Source organism: Epinephelus lanceolatus, chromosome 9 (assembly GCF_041903045.1).
Source record: "Epinephelus lanceolatus isolate andai-2023 chromosome 9, ASM4190304v1, whole genome shotgun sequence".
Classification (NCBI taxonomy): domain Eukaryota; kingdom Metazoa; phylum Chordata; class Actinopteri; order Perciformes; family Serranidae; genus Epinephelus; species Epinephelus lanceolatus.
This window is the reverse complement of record NC_135742.1, coordinates 1,261,199-1,278,481: the sequence shown is the minus strand read 5'-3', so window position 1 is coordinate 1,278,481 and position 17,283 is coordinate 1,261,199. Positions and strand designations below refer to the sequence as shown.

Genomic DNA, 17,283 nt, shown 5'->3' with positions numbered 1-17,283 from the left:
TAAGTGGTGTATAAAATTAACAAATATAAACTGTAAATCCAGTTCACATAATTAATTGTCGACTCTCTGTTCAGACGGGTGAGCTCCTCCTCTCCTGTCCCCCCGCCTGTTTTGGCCACACTTTGGCGGTGGGCAGCCGTCCTCTGCTTCACGTCCACCTTAATGTCGGACCACTTCATTTTTAATTGTGCGTGTGTACGCTTTTCTGACCCCACTGCATTGACAGCCTCACACACACTCTCCCACTCACTCCTCTTGCGTTTTGTATTGATGCCGGAGGACTGTGTGCCAAAAAGTACATCTTTGCGCGCCTCCACTTAAATGAGTAGCGTTTCCAATTCGCATTCTGTGAAGATTTTCTTTTTTCCCCGTCTTATTCATTCTTTTGTTTTAGTTTTCTGATCGCGCAGAGAGGGGAATCTCAGGTGCAGGGTTCATTTAAATATGATTTGCATATTTAAATGGGGGCGTGGACAGGGAGGGGTCGGGTACTCCAACATGGGTGCTCAATTCCACGTTGATTGGGATGTACAAAGGAAATGTGCTTGGATTCATGTGTATGCACAGATTCATACATCTGGATATTTTTGTACGTACGACGTTTTCTGGATTCAAGCGTACACCATGTTTCAGTAGGAAATCCACGCAGGTCTTTGTACATGAGGCCCCTGGTCTAGCATCAGCCCAAGTTGGGCATGCCAGAAGAGATAAGTTGGGCTGCATCTAGTTGCCCTACTTGGCTTGTAAGACTTGTGATGAATGACACCCCAGATTTGGGCCAAATACACTTGCTAGATTCCAGCTGCTGACACTGCCACCACTGGGCTGCAATCATGCCAATTGCCAAAACCTTCCCGGGTATGGCCCAATATGGTTAAATTCCAGCTGTCAGTTAAAAACTGACATTCGTATTTCGACCACAATCATGCCAGTGAATTGCCCAAGTATGCAACTTCATTATCAGGCAGCAGCGTCAGTGGTGGCTCAGCATGTAGTGAGAAGAGCCTTTAAATGCAGCTGCAAACACAAAACTGTTTTAGGAACTACTGAACAGTAACTTACATTGACGTGGTAGATTATTACTGTAGGCTACCTGGTCACTTTCCACCACTGGTCCCTATCTGAAGGCTGGATGTGCAGTACGTACAGCAGACTGACAGCAGAGCAGAGGTTAAAGGTGAAGTCACACTTTATTAGGAGTATAGGCTCAAATACATTGTCCTTTATAGAAGTCAACATAGCATACTTCATATACCGATACATGTGTCATATATGACCTTATACATATACAGAGATAAAGTGACAGTTGAATTATATTCTGGGCATAAAGCACATCTCATGTTTATATTCACATTCTTTTCTTTGACACTTTATTTATATCACACCAAGAGAGAAAGCCCGACACACAGCCGCCGGCTAAATAAGAGACTCGTCAACTAAATTACTTTTCTCATTACTTTGATTATTTAACAACATATTTATACAAAAATCAGGGAAAAACAAACATGTAAAAACATCTACAAAGATTAGAAACTTAGATTCTAATATTTTCTAACAGGTGTCGACTCAACCTGCCCGAGACCCAATTTGGGCCTCGACACACAGCTTAACAACAACAGACATTAAGGTCAATAATAATAATATTAATAATAATAATAATAATAATAATTTCAGGCTCTGTCTATTTTAATAAGTGATGAGCTTCTTTAAAGGAATCTGGTGAGTTTTTAGTAGATTGAGTGTTGGTCAGTAAAACAAACACACAAATTCTGCTAACATGTTAGCATCCAGCTAACATTGAGTAAAATCCCAAATTTTTTTTATACATCAGCTGCACACAAGATAAAAATATATCTTTTGGGACTTTGGCGCTTTGTACCATGCAAATATGTTAGCTAACGTATAACCTGGAGTTTGATATTATGGTGTATGCTCACGTTAAAGCAAAAGCTACCTAACAGTAGTCAAGCTAATGTAAACCTAAATGTTTATTACTTTAAGTTCATATTACTCCACATAGTTTATGCTAAGTGTTAGCATTGAGCTGACTATCACCTTACATTTAAATTATTTCTAAGTGGAAAAAAAAAATCACTGAAGAAGGTGTATGCTAAAGTGCTAGCGTGGAGCCGACTGTAACTCAGCAGGCATAGCGAGATAATACCACGTATGGACATGAACTATGACACCAGTTTACTGTCGGCACACAGTCATTGTGCCGACAGTAAACTCGTGGTCATTAATTGTGGACTGTAATGAATGTGCAGAATTCAATATTGATGGAAAGTGTAATTTGAGCTTTAACCCACATGATGTAAGCTATAATGCTAATGCTAACACTACCTGCTGAATCAACAAATTTAGCTTAGTCTGGTTTCAAAAAGAACCACCGTTAGCAGTTAGCCACCAAGATTACTACTACTACTGCCACTGAGACTAACCACAGACAGTCAGTGCAACTAACGACTTCCTCTGTGACACCGCAAGTTTTACCCTTAATCATTTCTACAGTAGTGCCATTAGGAAGAAGGTGGATAATTTGAGCTTTACTCAACATGGTGGAAGCTACCTTGCTAATGAAGCTAGCTAGCTTGGTCGCTAATGGCACAATTTTTAACAGTTTAGAGTTGTATTGGTAGCATTGACTCCTCACTGTGTGTAAATAGAGATGATGTATTATATTAAAACCAGTTCATTTGAAGCGTTCATAGACTACGCACACGTTCACACCTGCACTTGGTGAATACAGAAAGCTACGAAGACACAGAAACTATCATCTGAGCTTTAGCATCATGTATGCTAACCTGTTAGCACGTGAACAACAGTACTATGGATGTGTCTGTTAACGGACCAACAGGACGATTTACCACACACTCAGCAGATTCCTCTGAAGCAGCCTCAGTGCTCAGACTGTAGCGCCTCCTAGTTTTCAACACACATGTTACAACCCTTGCATGCAAACCAAAGCACGACATCATCGTCTCACAGATACGTGATTTATACTGGAGTCACAGACTGACGCTGTGTCCCATCATGCAACAGTTTTATGATTCAGTATCAGAGTTTCAGTGTCTCCTCGTCCGGATGAAGAGACGCTTAAAGTCTGTGTTTGTGTGAGTGTGTCTGTTGTCTAATAAATGAGTGTGTGCATGCATATAATGTACAAACATCTGAGGGACTGGATGTTGTCACCTCAGCTAACAGACATTCAGCTGTTACAGTGTGGCGTCTTGTAAATTATTACCCAGGTAGCCTGAATCATAGTCCAACAGGGCCCTGACATGGAGCCAGAGATGGGAAATGAAACTGTTTAAATCAATGTGCTAAAAAGGTTCATTCAGTCCAAGTGTTGGGGAATATCTGCTGGACGGAGTTCGTTAGCTCATATTATTCAAGGACAGAACAGGAGCAGAATATAAGTGAGCTTACTGTCGTCATCATCAGTGTTTTATTCAAGAAAACCATTCGAACACTTTAAGGATCAGATTTTAAATATTTGTGGCAGACTGAAGATTAAGTCATGTTTCCCAAATCAATAAGAAAAGTCTCAATATATTTTTGCTGCGATGCTGTTGTAGAGCAGTGTGTTAATATTTTAAACGCCTGGTCCTGGACTCATGACTTCCTAAAATCACCCCACGTAATCTGGTCTGAGTTCAGGTTGTGACTCTGGCGAGTCCGGTCTCACCCCGAAATTGTTGAAATCTGGCGCTTGGGCAGAGACTTGCAGTGTCAGAAACCAACAAATAAAGGCATCCTTTTACGTCAGCATGATACATGGACGGTTGGACAACCAACACACCCAGGGTACCTTGGACGTCATATGTGGACATGGAAAGTCCATGACCAAACGCGGACGTGTGACGAGGTCGCAGTGAGGATGATGATGCTCTGACCCAAATGTGGCCTGAGTGCTGCTCACTGGATCTGGTTCTCAGCCCAAATCTGGGTCACATGAGGGTCAGAGTCAGATCACAGCTGCTGCAGGAATCGAGCGACCAGAACTCAGCCAAATGTGCCGACGCTGAGCCGCAGTTGGCCTGATTCCTGTGGCTACCTGGGTAACATGTTCCTCCAACCTGTCAGGTTCCTGTCTGAGTTAGTTTGGATATTTAAGCTGTCTGTCTGTCTGTATTTGGTGTGTCTGTCTGCCTACCTCTCATCACAGCACCATGGTGGGTATATGGTGAACCAGTGATGCCGGGTGAGGCATGGCGGTCAGCTGCGGTGGGTGAGGAGGAGGTGAGTGAGCAGCGTGCACCACCACACCTCCCCCTGCGGCGACGGCATCTCCGGTGGGCCGGTGCCTGGCGCTCTTCTGGTGCGCCCGCAGGCCCGCCAGCTGCGAGTACGCTGACTGGCAGACGTGGCACTTGTAGGGGCGCTCGCCGGTGTGCAGCCGGACGTGGTTCCTCAGCGTGGACGACTGGCTGAAGCGGCGGTTGCAGAAGCGGCAGACGAAGGGTTTGTCCAGCGTGTGGATGCGCATGTGGGAGCGCAGGTTGCTGCGGGAGTTGAAGCCGCGGTGGCAGATGACGCATCGCATGCGGCCCAGGGTGGAGGAAGAGGAGGAGGAGGAGGAGGAGGAGGAAGAGGAGCCTTCACAGGTGTGAAATTCATCTAGAAGGAGGAGGAGGAGGAGATAGTTGTTAAAATCTGGTGATAGTTTATATTTAATGTAAATATTCAGGACGTTCTCGCTCCCAGCTCGTCACATAAGGAGCTTCATCACCGCTTCAAACTACGACACTCTGTGTGACTGTAGTGACCACGATGGGAGCAGAGGAGGAGGTCAGGTGATGCAGTGTATGGCGTGGATGTATAAAGAGACCTGGATACAGCGTTGGAGGCGGGACCCTGTTCATTTCTACCAAAGTTGCTCAAAAAGCTGTGTGTCTGTGGTACGAGATCGATGCTGCTTCCGCATCATTGCGTCCATACACACATTAACTGTCAGTAAAGAGTATGACATGCTTTGGTGGGCGGGGCTTAGCTGGAGACATTAGCTAGTGCTACCTAACAAGTTCTGTTGGTTTGTTTTAGACGATTGAGGAAGATGTTTTATTACTATAACTGAAACTTGAAACATTTTGTTGATGAAAGTTTGTAAAAAGTCTCTTCTCAGAAAATAACTCAAATAAAAGATTCAACGTCCAGGTGTTTGTGTTTGTGTCAGTATCATAGATTAGTAAATGTACTCATCATGGTATTCCTTGGAACCAGTATATCACTGCACCCCTAGTCACGAGTCACTGGTGTTAAAGTCCAAGTCGAGTTGCAGGTGTTGACTCGGGTCTAAAGTCATCAGGTCATGTGACTGGAGTCCACACCTCTGGTTGAGGTGCAGAGCCACTGTTGTGTTTAAAATCAGAGTCAAACATCTGCTGTAGGTTTAGACTTGTGGATGAATCCACAGATCAGTTATCAGTAATCTTTACTGGTGAGTAATCAATCAATAATCAATAATCCGTACCGGTCTTGGTCTTCTTGCTCTGTTCTTCGTCTCCTCCAGGAATCCCAGGGATTCCCAGGAAGGTGTTGTGGGAGTTTCCATACCAGACCAGCAGCTCCTGATCCGGAGGGATCGTCTGAGGAGGGAAACATGGAGGGTTAAGCATCAGCGGGGAGGACGTTAAAGTGTCAGATATAGAATATAAATAAGATCAATGTGTTCATTTATCACTTTGAAAACAGACGTTACAAAGTCACAAGACAATAAACAGTTCAGTGAAGCAGTAGAAACACTGAGGGCTCTGTAAACTGAAGAGGTTAAAAAAAAGTCACAACAACAAATAAATAAACACAAGTGTGTATAAATATGTACAAACATCAACATAAACAGGCACGTACATGAACACACACACACACACACACACACATGCTCTGTGCACCAGCTTTTAGCACACGTCTGCACTGAAATAGATGTGCACATATACAGACACTGAAATTGGGACTTGTTTTAAAATGTTTTTTAAAATGTTTTTTAAAATGTAACTTTATTGTTCACCAGGGTGGAAATGTGTCTGTGAACTTCCCACAGACGTACGTCAAGCTGCTTTCAAACACAGGCGACGTTTAATGATCCTCAACATGTGTAACGTTGGACACTCCGTTGTGTCAGTGTCACTGAGTCATGTTACATTCAGCTCTGTTGTTGTTGTTGCTTCAGTTTGTCATCGTCTGCTTTCAGCATATTTTCTGAGCAGTCAGAACCTGTGAGACTTTTCTGGAGAAGATTTATTATTGTTTTGGATTATTGCAATGATCATTTGTATGAAGTGAGATTATGTGTCTGCTCCCATGTTGATAAGAGTCTGAAAATCATCCCTTTAATGTTACTTTAGAAGAACAGATAAAAAACGTGTGATGACTTAGCTGTGAACAATCATGTGATTAAATATTTGAATCAATAGACAGCCCTGATTTATATTTGTGTGTGTGTGACATTTCCACCAGAGCTGCACCAAAGTATTTAAAGTTTCATCATGTCGTGGCCTCCAAGTGAAACTGTCTCAGTGTCTCCTCTGGTTTTGCACATATTATCAATAGCTCTTGTTATTTCCTGTCTTTAAACCTAAACAACAAATACATGTGTATAATAAATGTTGATCTGAACCAATGAACACTGTGTGAACACATGATGTGGAGACGACTCTGTGGTTCAGCTCTGGAGTCAGAATCAGAGGACTGAATGTTTAGTATTTGTCCAGCAGAGGGCGACACACACCTGAACTCTTCTTCATGACCTGCTGCTCAACATGACTCCTCCACCCCCGAAACACTGGAACACTCTCACTGTTGTTTCTTCTTCATCATTTTTTTTGGTTTAGCATCTTTATGAGTCTTGTATTCATTGATCCAACTTAAACTGTCTGAATTTAATTCTGCTTTATTTAATGTCTTGTTGTCTCAAAGTTCATCGTTTGACTGGATTTTATTTTGAATTTATTTCATGTATTGAGCAGATTTGCCTCTAAAAGTGCTCCAGAAACAAAGATTGTTATTGTTGTTATTACACTGAATAAAATCAAATATGGAGGCCCTGACACGAGACTGGAAAACACCTTCCAACACCTGCAGCTGCAGAACGACCTGTCGGCAGGTTCTCCTCAGAACCTGAACCATGGAGAACGTTTGTCTCTTTAGTTTGAGGTTCTTCTGATGTTTCAGACATTTATATTGCTCAGTGTGTCGGCTGCTGTCCAACTCCAGCAATGGAACTCAAATACATTCACTTAAGTACTCAACTTAAGTACAAATCTAAAGTACTTGTACTCGAGTAGTATTTCCATGTTCTGCGCCCTGCTCCTCTTCTTCATCTCAGAGCTCATTATTGTATCATTTCCTGCGCTTCATTTGTCTGACAGCAGCTATCAGAGTCAGAGCACTTCTCCCCTGCTGTCGGACAAACAACAACAGAAGAAGAAGAAGAAGAAGAAGCAGCAGTGGAGCTGATGTCACAGACTCAGCAGTCAGAGCGTGATGCGTTCACTGACCTCCACAGCCTTGTAGAAGATGCTGCTGCCAATCTGAACCACCTCCAGGTTCTGCTCCTGCTCGTTCCTCGCACACTTGATGTATGTCATCCAGCTCCTCTGGTCCTCCTGACTGGCGTCGATGAAATACCTCACCGTCCCGTCCTCGTTAAACACCTTAAACAGGGGAGGACACGTGGACACTTAAATCTCATCATATCGTTTTATCATCCAACAGTTCCATAATGAGTCGGCCGCTCAGTTTGTTTACTGTGTGGATCCTTAAGAAACACTGTGCAAAACAAACTAACCAAACACCTCCCCAAGTATGGCACTTAAGGCTTTATTTCCCCTTAGCTAGGGGACATACTTAAAGTTGAAAATCCCTTAAAATATTTCCCTAGTCAAGTACAAACATTAAGGGCATTTACTGCAGTGGGACAGATTTTAGTTTCCATGTGGACTTTTGCACCTCTGATAGCTAAGGTCTTTTGGGCAACAGTTTAACTGACTCTAAGGGATTTCTTAAGTGTAACCCCAAAATAAGGAGAAAACCTTAAATACCTATGTGGACATTTTAAGATAACCTTAAGCATAAGACTGAAGGGTGCTGGTTTTATTTAAAGGAAGCCTTAACTCTGACTTTAAGGAAAATCTTAACTTAAGCTGTTTAGTGCAATGGTTTTACTAACTTTAAGGGTAAGCTTAAAGTTAAGAGAAAACCTTAAATATATTAAGTGAACATGTTAAGGAAAAGACTTATGGACGTTGTGTCTTTTATTTTGAGGAAGCCTTAACTCAGACTTTAAGGAAAATCTTAACTTAAGGTGTTTCATGCAATGTCAAGTTAAGGAATTTCTTAAGGGTAAGTTTAAGGCAAAAAATAAAGTCTTAAATATTTAAGTGAACATTTTGAAAAAAACCTTAAGGAAAATACTTAAGGGTACTGTGTTTTTTATTTCAAGGAAGCTTTTACTTAGAATTTTAGGAAAATCTTAACTTAAGGTGTTTTTTGTAGAACAGTTTAACTAACTTAAGGGGATTCTTAAGTATAAGACCAAAAAATAAGAAAACCTTAAATACTTCAAAAATAAATCATTTTATGAAAAACTGAGGGAAAAGACTTCAGGGTGTTGTGTTTTTTTATTTTAGGGAAGCCTTTTCTTGGAATTTTAATTTAAAAAAGTCTTTACTACGGCGTTTCATGCAACAGTTCAACTACCTTTAAGGGATTTCTTAAGTATAAACCCAAAAAATGAGAAAACCTTAAATTGATAAGTGAACATTTTAAGATAACCTTAAGGAAAACAATTAAGGGTGTTGTGCTTTTTTATTTTAAGGACACCTTTACTTGGAATTTAAGGAAAATCTTAACTTAAGGTGTTTTGTGCAACAGTTAAACTAACTTTAAGGGATTTCTTACAGGCCTCAACATAAGTGTAAATAGAAATATGAATGTAAATACAAGTATAAACATATTTAGTGTTAAGTGATTTTGAACGCACCTCCCACATGAGGTTGTTGTTCTTGTACAGGTCGATGTGTTCAGGTGAGATCAGGCGTCCTGTGAACGGTCCCATCTCTGTTCCTGCTTTGATCCATGTTTTAGAGAAAATCCCCAAACCTTCTCCTGAAACACACACACACACACACACACACACACACAGACGTGTTAGTGCAGTGTAAAAACACAAACAGGAAGTGACTCTTCTCTTTCAAACCTCAGGTCCTGTTTCTGAGGACAGGAAACACTGGGCTCATGAATCCATCTGCACATTGTTGCACATGTCAGATTCTGCATATCACTGTGAGCTGAGATTCACCCTCGCTCATCACTGTACGTTTTATTCCAGGGCTGGTCGGCCATCTTTGACCCTCTGTCGGCTCAGTCACTGGTATTTGTTCTTTAATAAACTCCTCTCATACATTTGCACTTTGAACAGAGATCTGACTGAAGCTACTTTAGTCACTGTGAGGCGACTCATGCGTGAGTGACATCAAGCTGTTGTTTATAATGCAGAAAAAAGCAAAAAGAATTATTATAATTAATTATATTTGTGTCACTAACAAGTTTCAGTCAGTTGAAAACTAATTTTAAGAATTTGATCAAAGTCAAAACATTTTGACATTTTTCAGTGGGACGGATTCAAAATAAATAAGTTAGAGTAAGTTAAATAGTTTGACCACTAAACATCAAAACAACTTTCAATAAATATTAAGTTGGTTCAACTTAATTAAGTTTTGTTAGGTCGAAGAAAAACTAAACTAATTGAGTCTGTCAGATTATAACTCACTAATGCTGAGTGTGGTCGACTCAAAGAGACGCAGCAAGTTGTTGAACCAGTCGTTTATTGTTTGGGTGCAGAGTGAGACTGTTTCCTGCTCACTGCGTCACTGAGCATGCGTCAGCTGATCTGACTGTGACTGTTGTGTTTGCAGCAGGATATATAATAACAATAATATAATATAATGCAGTAACTTAATATCTGACTGTCCTTCAGGTGTCTGTCAGAGTTGAAATGTTTCGTCTTCTTTACTATGTTAATCATCATCATCATCATCATCGTTATTAAAAAACATCTGAAAATATCTGGAAATCTAATTTACACACTTCACTGATTCATTTGTAATTTGTTTGTTGTTGTACGTCTCTGACATATTTAATCTTTGTTTTTATCTGTTTTCTTTTTATGTCTGATTGTTATTTAATATCTGAGGTGTCTTCATGCTGCACAGTGTTTTAAGTTTTTATTTCCTTTTACACGTGTGTGTGTAAATAAACTAAACTAGTGTAGTCGCTGACACTGAGGAGAAAACTGCTGCGTAACGTCAGCTGGATCGAGGCCACGCATCACTCTGACAGTATCAGTATATTTAATATTCACCTTCACAGAGTCGAGACGAGCGACGCACACAGGTCCACAGCACAGAGCTTACAGCCTGAGCTCATTTTAAAATCACCCAAAATAAATATTGATGGGCCTTTAGACAAAAAAAGATACAAATAAAAATGTAGTGAAACATATTTCACCTGATAATTATTTGATCATCATGACTGATCGCTTTTTAATTCAACTTTAACTGTTTTAAAATGAGTTTAAATAAGATTCAGAATCAGCAGCTGAGAGTTTCAGGAGAGACGACGTGATGTGAGGAGGTAAAAATCCAAAATGAATAAGATTAAAATGAACAAATTATTGAATAATTTGGTTGATATTTTCATGCTCAGTAATGAAACAGAGCCACAGAGACATGTCGACTCATGAAACCACGGAGACATAGAGAGGGAGAGTTTACCTGGGACTGAGCTCTGAGCGATGATCACCTCGCTGGGTAAAACCAGACTGGACAGTTTCTGCACCTCTGAACACAAAAACAGTAAAATATATTTATTCATTTTCATTTTTTAAATAAAGATATATAAATAAACATTGATGACTGGAAACACAGAACAAAGACAGGGAGGAGAGAAGATCTGAAATGTGACAGTAAGAAATAAAGTCGTGCGTTGAACTGCAGTTACATTTCTGCAGATGTGACAGTGCGTCGTCAGAGGGTCAGTGTGTTGAGCTGCAGCTCTGATCAGAAACATGATGGAGAGGTTTAACTCCTCCTAACTTACAGATGTACTTTTGGGACGCCTGACTGAGGACACTCAGTGTGTGGATCTGTGGTGACGAGGACAGGCGGTGGTTGAAGATGAAGAAATCTGTGTGACAGCATGAACTAACTGAGGACTCTCTTTCCCAAAGAGATTACAGTGTGAATAAATGGACTGAAATCACATTAGAAACTTGGAAAGAAGCACAAAACACTTCTGATTCACGCCGACATATTTGAGCTCTCACTCCCATCAGGTCCACGAGGGACGCCGTCCATCTCTCTCAGACACAGACTTTAGGAAGTGGTCAAGATTTGGGTTGTTGCCCTCTCGGCCAGGCCGCACTTGAAAGAGAGATTTTTAACCTCAGTGAGGCTTTTACCTGGTTAAATAAAGGATATACTCATCGATCACTTTATTAGGTACACTCAAAAAGAGCAAATATCCAGTGAGCCAAAATGCCTTGTCGATGCCAGAGGTCAGAGGAGAATGGCCAGACTGGTTCAAGATGATAGAAAGGCAACAGGAAGTCAAATAAGCACTGGTTCCAACCAAGGTGTGCAGAAGAGCATCTCTGAAGCAACAACACCTTGTCCAACCTTGAAGCAGATGGGCTACAGCAGCAGAAGACCACACCAGGTGCCACTCCTGTCAGCTAACAACAGGAAACTGAGGCTACAATTCACCAAAACTGGACAATAGAAGATTGGAAAAACCACATTCAGATGGAAGCATGGATCCATCCTGCCTTGTATCAACGCTTCAGGCTGCTGCTGCTGGTGGTGTAATGGTGTGGGGGAGATTTTCTTAGTACCAACTGAGCATGGTTTAAACACCACAGCCTACCTGAGTATTGTTGTTGAGCGTGTCCATCCCTTTATGACCACAGTGTACCCATCTTCTGATGGCTACTTCCAGCAGGATAACGCACCATGTCACAAAGCTCACATCATCTCAAACATGACAATGAGTTCACTGTACTCCAATGGCCTCCACAGTCACCAGATCTCAGTCCAATAGAGCACCTTTGGGATGTGCTGGAACGGGAGATTCTCATCATGGATCTGCAGCAACTGTGTGATGTCATCATGTCAATATGGACCAACATCTCTGAGGAATGTTTCAGCACCTTGTTGAGTCTGTGACACCAAGAATTAAAACGGAGGTCCAACCTGATACCAGCAAGGTGTACCTAATAAAGTGGCCTGTGAGCATATTTTGACTCCCGCTATATTAAGTCCTACTCCTACTGATGTAATCTGATTACAAAAACCATGTCTGAAAAAGACCACTCATGACCTGCAGACAGTAACATTTGATAAATGACAGAGAGCTGTTTCTGCTTCATGCTGTGTGTTTATTGATCCTGTTGTTTAAATCTGATTTTAGTTTGACTTTTGATTTATGATCATTATTTATCCTCCAGGTGCTTTTTAGGTTTGAACATTTCCTCCTCTGCACCTTGGACATGAAACAATCTTCAAAGAGATGTAACATCAGAAACACTGATATCCACTGATGGATTTAAGGACGTCATAAAGAAAGTGTGTGTTTGAATAGTTGTTGTTTGATTGTGGAGTTTTGGATTACATGTTGTATTTGTTGCATTTTAAATGTGTTCTGATTGGCTGCTGCCTCACCAGGCCTCTGTGGGAGAAGAGAATTTCAATCTCAGCGGGACGTCCTGGTTAAACAAAGGTTAGGTCAAATAAAATAAAATAAATTATTATTGTTATTATTATTATTTGTCTCTATTATTAATGTTACTTTTACTTTTTCCAACCATGGAGTGCAGGGAGATGGTGTGAGCTGGGTGTGGATGGCAGTGACACTGAAGGTTTGCATGTTTTAATACGTGAATTTTGAAAACAAAAAATGAGTTCAAAGCAAAAAAGAAATGACGGGACGTTCGGAGTGTCGTAAAGCTGAAGTTTCCCACAAACAGTGAAAGCAGCATGAAGCCGAGCCCTGAAAAAACGAGGTTAAACGCTCCTTTTCTCCTTCAATGGGCGCATTATGTCCTGACACCTCCTCACTGCTCCTCACTGCTCCTCACTGCCCGCTGAGCACAAATCTTAATTCATGATGTTTCAGGTGACACAAAACTCAACCTGAGACTGAGTGTGAGACAGAGACAGGAGGAAGAGGAGGAAGAGGAGGAAGAGGACAAAGTCTCCGGACACGTCACAGAAAATAAAAACATGCAACAAATGAAATAAAGTTTAAAATCAAAGAGAGAAGAAGAGAAACGTCACGTCGCGTTTCACGCTCGGTCCTGGGCGTGAAACGCGACGTGACATAAAGGAGCAAAGAGATCTGTGTGCACATAAAAGTGGAAGATTATCTCAATTTAAAACCAGAGAAGAAGAAAAGAAAAAACTCATAAATGCCACGAGGGGAGAGTTCAGAGGATTCAGTTCACACGACGGAGATTTAAATTCCTGCAGAGGGAAATTAAGCAGAAATAATCCGGTCAAAATGAACCGGGAGGGTCAGGACACCGGGAGACGGCTCTCACGGCTCCTCTGAAATTGTTCCGAACGAATTCTGATGAAAACGGAAACGAATTTCAAAATAAAATTTAGCAAAAATGAAAAAGAAACAGAAATAAAAAAAAAAGTCAGAAAAAAGGCCGCGGCGAAGCTTTGCTTCATTCTGGTGACAGTTTGAGCTTCAGAGTCAGACAGCACAGAAATGATTTATTAACATCAGTCTGCATATTTTCAGGACTGATTATCGATCAACAGGTGATCAGCTGATTCATTAATTGTAAGACTTTAAATGATTTATTGGAAATTTGCGGCGCGTCAGAAAACTCCAACTGATCCGTTAGATCACGGAGTTCAAACGGTTTGATCGGTTATTGATAGACTAATTAATGAACAATAATTAAATGAACTTTGTGTCGGCAGACTGACGTCATCCAAATTTATTTTACACATTTTTATCGTGAAAAAGAATTTTAAATGATGCAAATACAAATAACGCAGAAACACCTGCAGCACTTTAATGTTTCAGCGGGATTATTTTATTCTTGTAAATTGTTTGTTAGTTAATAAATAATAATAATAATAATAATAATAATAATAATAATGAATCAGCACGTTTATAAGATAATTAATATTTTCATGGGTGAAAAACAGCAAATGAAACACAAACTAAATCAATAAAATCCGAAGTAAAAGTTGAAACTGGTGTAAAATTGAAAAAGTAAATGAGTAAAAGTAATTTATTATTTTCCACCATCAGTGAAACATTTAATAATAAATTAAGATCAGTTATTGATCAGATTTTCTGTGACCTTATTGATCCGCGGCAGGTGAGCGGAAGTGATGAGGAGATACATTAAGCATTTAAGGCTTTAAATTAAGGGATAATTTAAGGCGTGCAGAGTTTAATTGGTTGATTCAAGTGTCGTCACTGACCTCCGGAGAAGGACTGCGCGAGCACCTCGGCGGTGAACGCGGTCTTGGGGCTCGCGCTCGGGGCGGTGCGGTCCTCGTGCGGCAGGTGATGTTGGTGCGGCAGGTGGTGGTGCTGCTCGCCCAGCACGTGCCTCCAGCGGCCGTACAGGAAGCTGTGCAGGATGTCCGAGGTGATGATGTCCGCCAGAGAGAGCGGCTGCTGCGGCTTGAAGCCCGACTTCAGGCCCAGCGAGGAGCCGGGCAGCACGGAGCCCATGGCGGGGCAGAGGGAGCCGGGGCCGGGCAGGAGATGCAGCGGGAGCCGGTGTCAGGGGACCGGAGCAGAACAAGTCCCTCAGGTGAAGCAAACTTTTTTTTTTTTTTTTTCTTAAATCCTCCAAAATCTTGGAATAAAAACTCCTCTTGATGTTTTTCCTTTTTAAATTTAAGACAAACTCAGATTAAAAACACAAACTGAGTGTTTAATGTCGCTGCAGGTTTTTTTTCTTTAAACGTTAAATGAAGTTAAAACGCTGAAAATTAAAAGAGTGTGTGTGAAGAGAAGTTGTTCAGAGAGCTGATGGTCAGAGCAGAGTGTGTGTGTGGGTCTATATACACCCTGTCTGTCTGTCTGTCTGTCTGTCTGTCTGTAATGGGCTGTAATCACCTCCTCCAACATTTCTATAAAGAGAGGAGGGAGGAGAGAGAGAGTGTGTGTGTGTGTGTGTGTGTGTGTGTGTGTGTGTGTCCTCCACGCGCTGTTGGCTCCGTTTACAGCTCTGTTGGCTCGTGACACCGTAGAGACACTTAATTAGGACTTAATGAGAAAACAACAACAAGAGAACAGAGCTCAGCTGAGCTGTTAGAGACCTGCAGGATCCTGGTCCAGGATCAGCTGGACCAGGATCCTGCAGGTCTCTAACAGCTAAACAGATTTAATTTATTTAAAAAGAACATCTAAAATATTTCACACATCCTGTCGTGTCCTCTGAACCAGCAGCAGGAAGCATCAACACATAATGTCGGGATGATCTGAAATAAGAAGGTTTGAATTCAGGACTTTGACTTTCAGTGGAATATTTTTATGTTAAATCTCCAGAGTGTTGATTTAAATCTGATCTAATGGTTGTGTTCTGGTTCCCTCAGAATGACACGTTTATATCTACACAGGGAGCAGGCCCTCGTCTACAGAGGTCACCATGTTGCACCGCCATGTTTCTACAGCAGCCCAGAAGGGACAAACCAAACACTGACTCTAGATAGAAACATTCATGTGTTCATGATGGACATCTTAGTAGCAGCTCCTCTGTGACGCAGCGTCAGATAGATTCTGATTATTTTAATGTGAACCTGTTTTACTGTTTAAACGACACACAAAAAATGTACGTTAAGGATGTAACTGTACGTTAAGGATGTAACTGTACGTTAAGGACGTAACTGTAAGGATGTAACTGTACGTTAAGGACGTAACTGTACGTTGAGGACGTAACTGTACGTTAAGGACGTAACTACGTTGAGGACGTAACTGTAAGGATGTAACTGTACGTTAAGGATGTAACTGTAAGGATGTAACTGTACGTTAAGGATGTAACTGTACGTTAAGGATGTAACTGTAAGGATGTAACTGTACGTTAAGGATGTAACTGTACGTTAAGGATGTAACTGTAAGGATGTAACTGTACGTTGAGGACGTAACTGTAAGGATGTAACTGTACGTTGAGGACGTAACTGTAAGGATGTAACTGTACGTTAAGGATGTAACTGTACGTTAAGGATGTAACTGTAAGGATGTAACTGTACGTTAAGGATGTAACTGTACGTTAAGGATGTAACTGTAAGGATGTAACTGTACGTTGAGGACGTAACTGTAAGGATGTAACTGTACGTTGAGGACGTAACTGTAAGGATGTAACTGTACGTTAAGGATGTAACTGTACGTTGAGGACGTAACTGTAAGGATGTAACTGTACGTTGAGGACGTAACTGTAAGGATGTAACTGTACGTTAAGGATGTAACTGTACGTTGAGGATGTAACTGTACGTTGAGGACGTAACTGTAAGGATGTAACTGTACGTTAAGGATGTAACTGTACGTTAAGGATGTAACTGTACGTTGAGGATGTAATTGTACGTTAAGGATGTAACTGTACGTTAAGGATGTAACTGTACATTGAGGACGTAACTGTACGTTGAGGATGTAACTGTACGTTGAGGATGTAACTGTACGCTAAGGATGTAACTGTACGTTGAGGATGTAACTGTACGTTGAGGACGTAACTGTACGTTGAGGATGTAAGTTCACTCATTGGGCACTAATTTGAAGGATATCATACGAACAGTTCTGTGAGAATTAGTCATAATGTTAACGTCTACACATTGTGAAACCGTTACGTCATTAGACATTTAAATTATCGTCAACAGGATTCTTATTCCAACTAAAATTCTGTCTGACGTTGAGCGTTTGTCTCTCTGACGTCAGTTTGACGTTGGCTGGGTGGATTTGACTAAATCAGATTTAAAGGGCAAACATATGTAACAAATAAATGAATCTGTATTTAAGTAAATATTATATACGTACGGTATTTGCATTTGTGTAGACATGCTTTTGTGCACACACACACACACACACACACACACACACACACATATTGTTTTATAACTGAGGGTCACAATCAGCTGTGTGAACAAGAATCTGACTCCACATTTTACCTGAACGATGATGTGTCGGATAATTCATCAATGACAGATAGAGAAACTAAACATGTGTGTGTGTGTGTGTGTGTGTGTGTGTGTGTGCATGCAT

The 17,283-nt window shown here is 41.1% G+C and overlaps 1 protein-coding gene across 1 annotated transcript; it reads right to left on the bottom strand.

The window, feature by feature from the left end:
• Positions 1-1,171: 1,171 nt before the first annotated feature.
• LOC117252323 (PR domain zinc finger protein 12) lies at positions 1,172-15,086 on the bottom strand. Its single transcript, XM_033619121.2, has 6 exons — positions 14,502-15,086; positions 10,773-10,838; positions 8,981-9,105; positions 7,497-7,652; positions 5,474-5,588; positions 1,172-4,620 (listed from the first exon to the last, which is right to left on the bottom strand). The coding sequence occupies exons 1-6, from the start codon at positions 14,755-14,757 to the stop codon at positions 4,163-4,165; spliced, it is 1,176 nt and encodes a 391-aa protein (XP_033475012.2). The 5' UTR covers positions 14,758-15,086; the 3' UTR covers positions 1,172-4,162.
• Between the last annotated feature and the right edge of the window lie 2,197 nt (positions 15,087-17,283).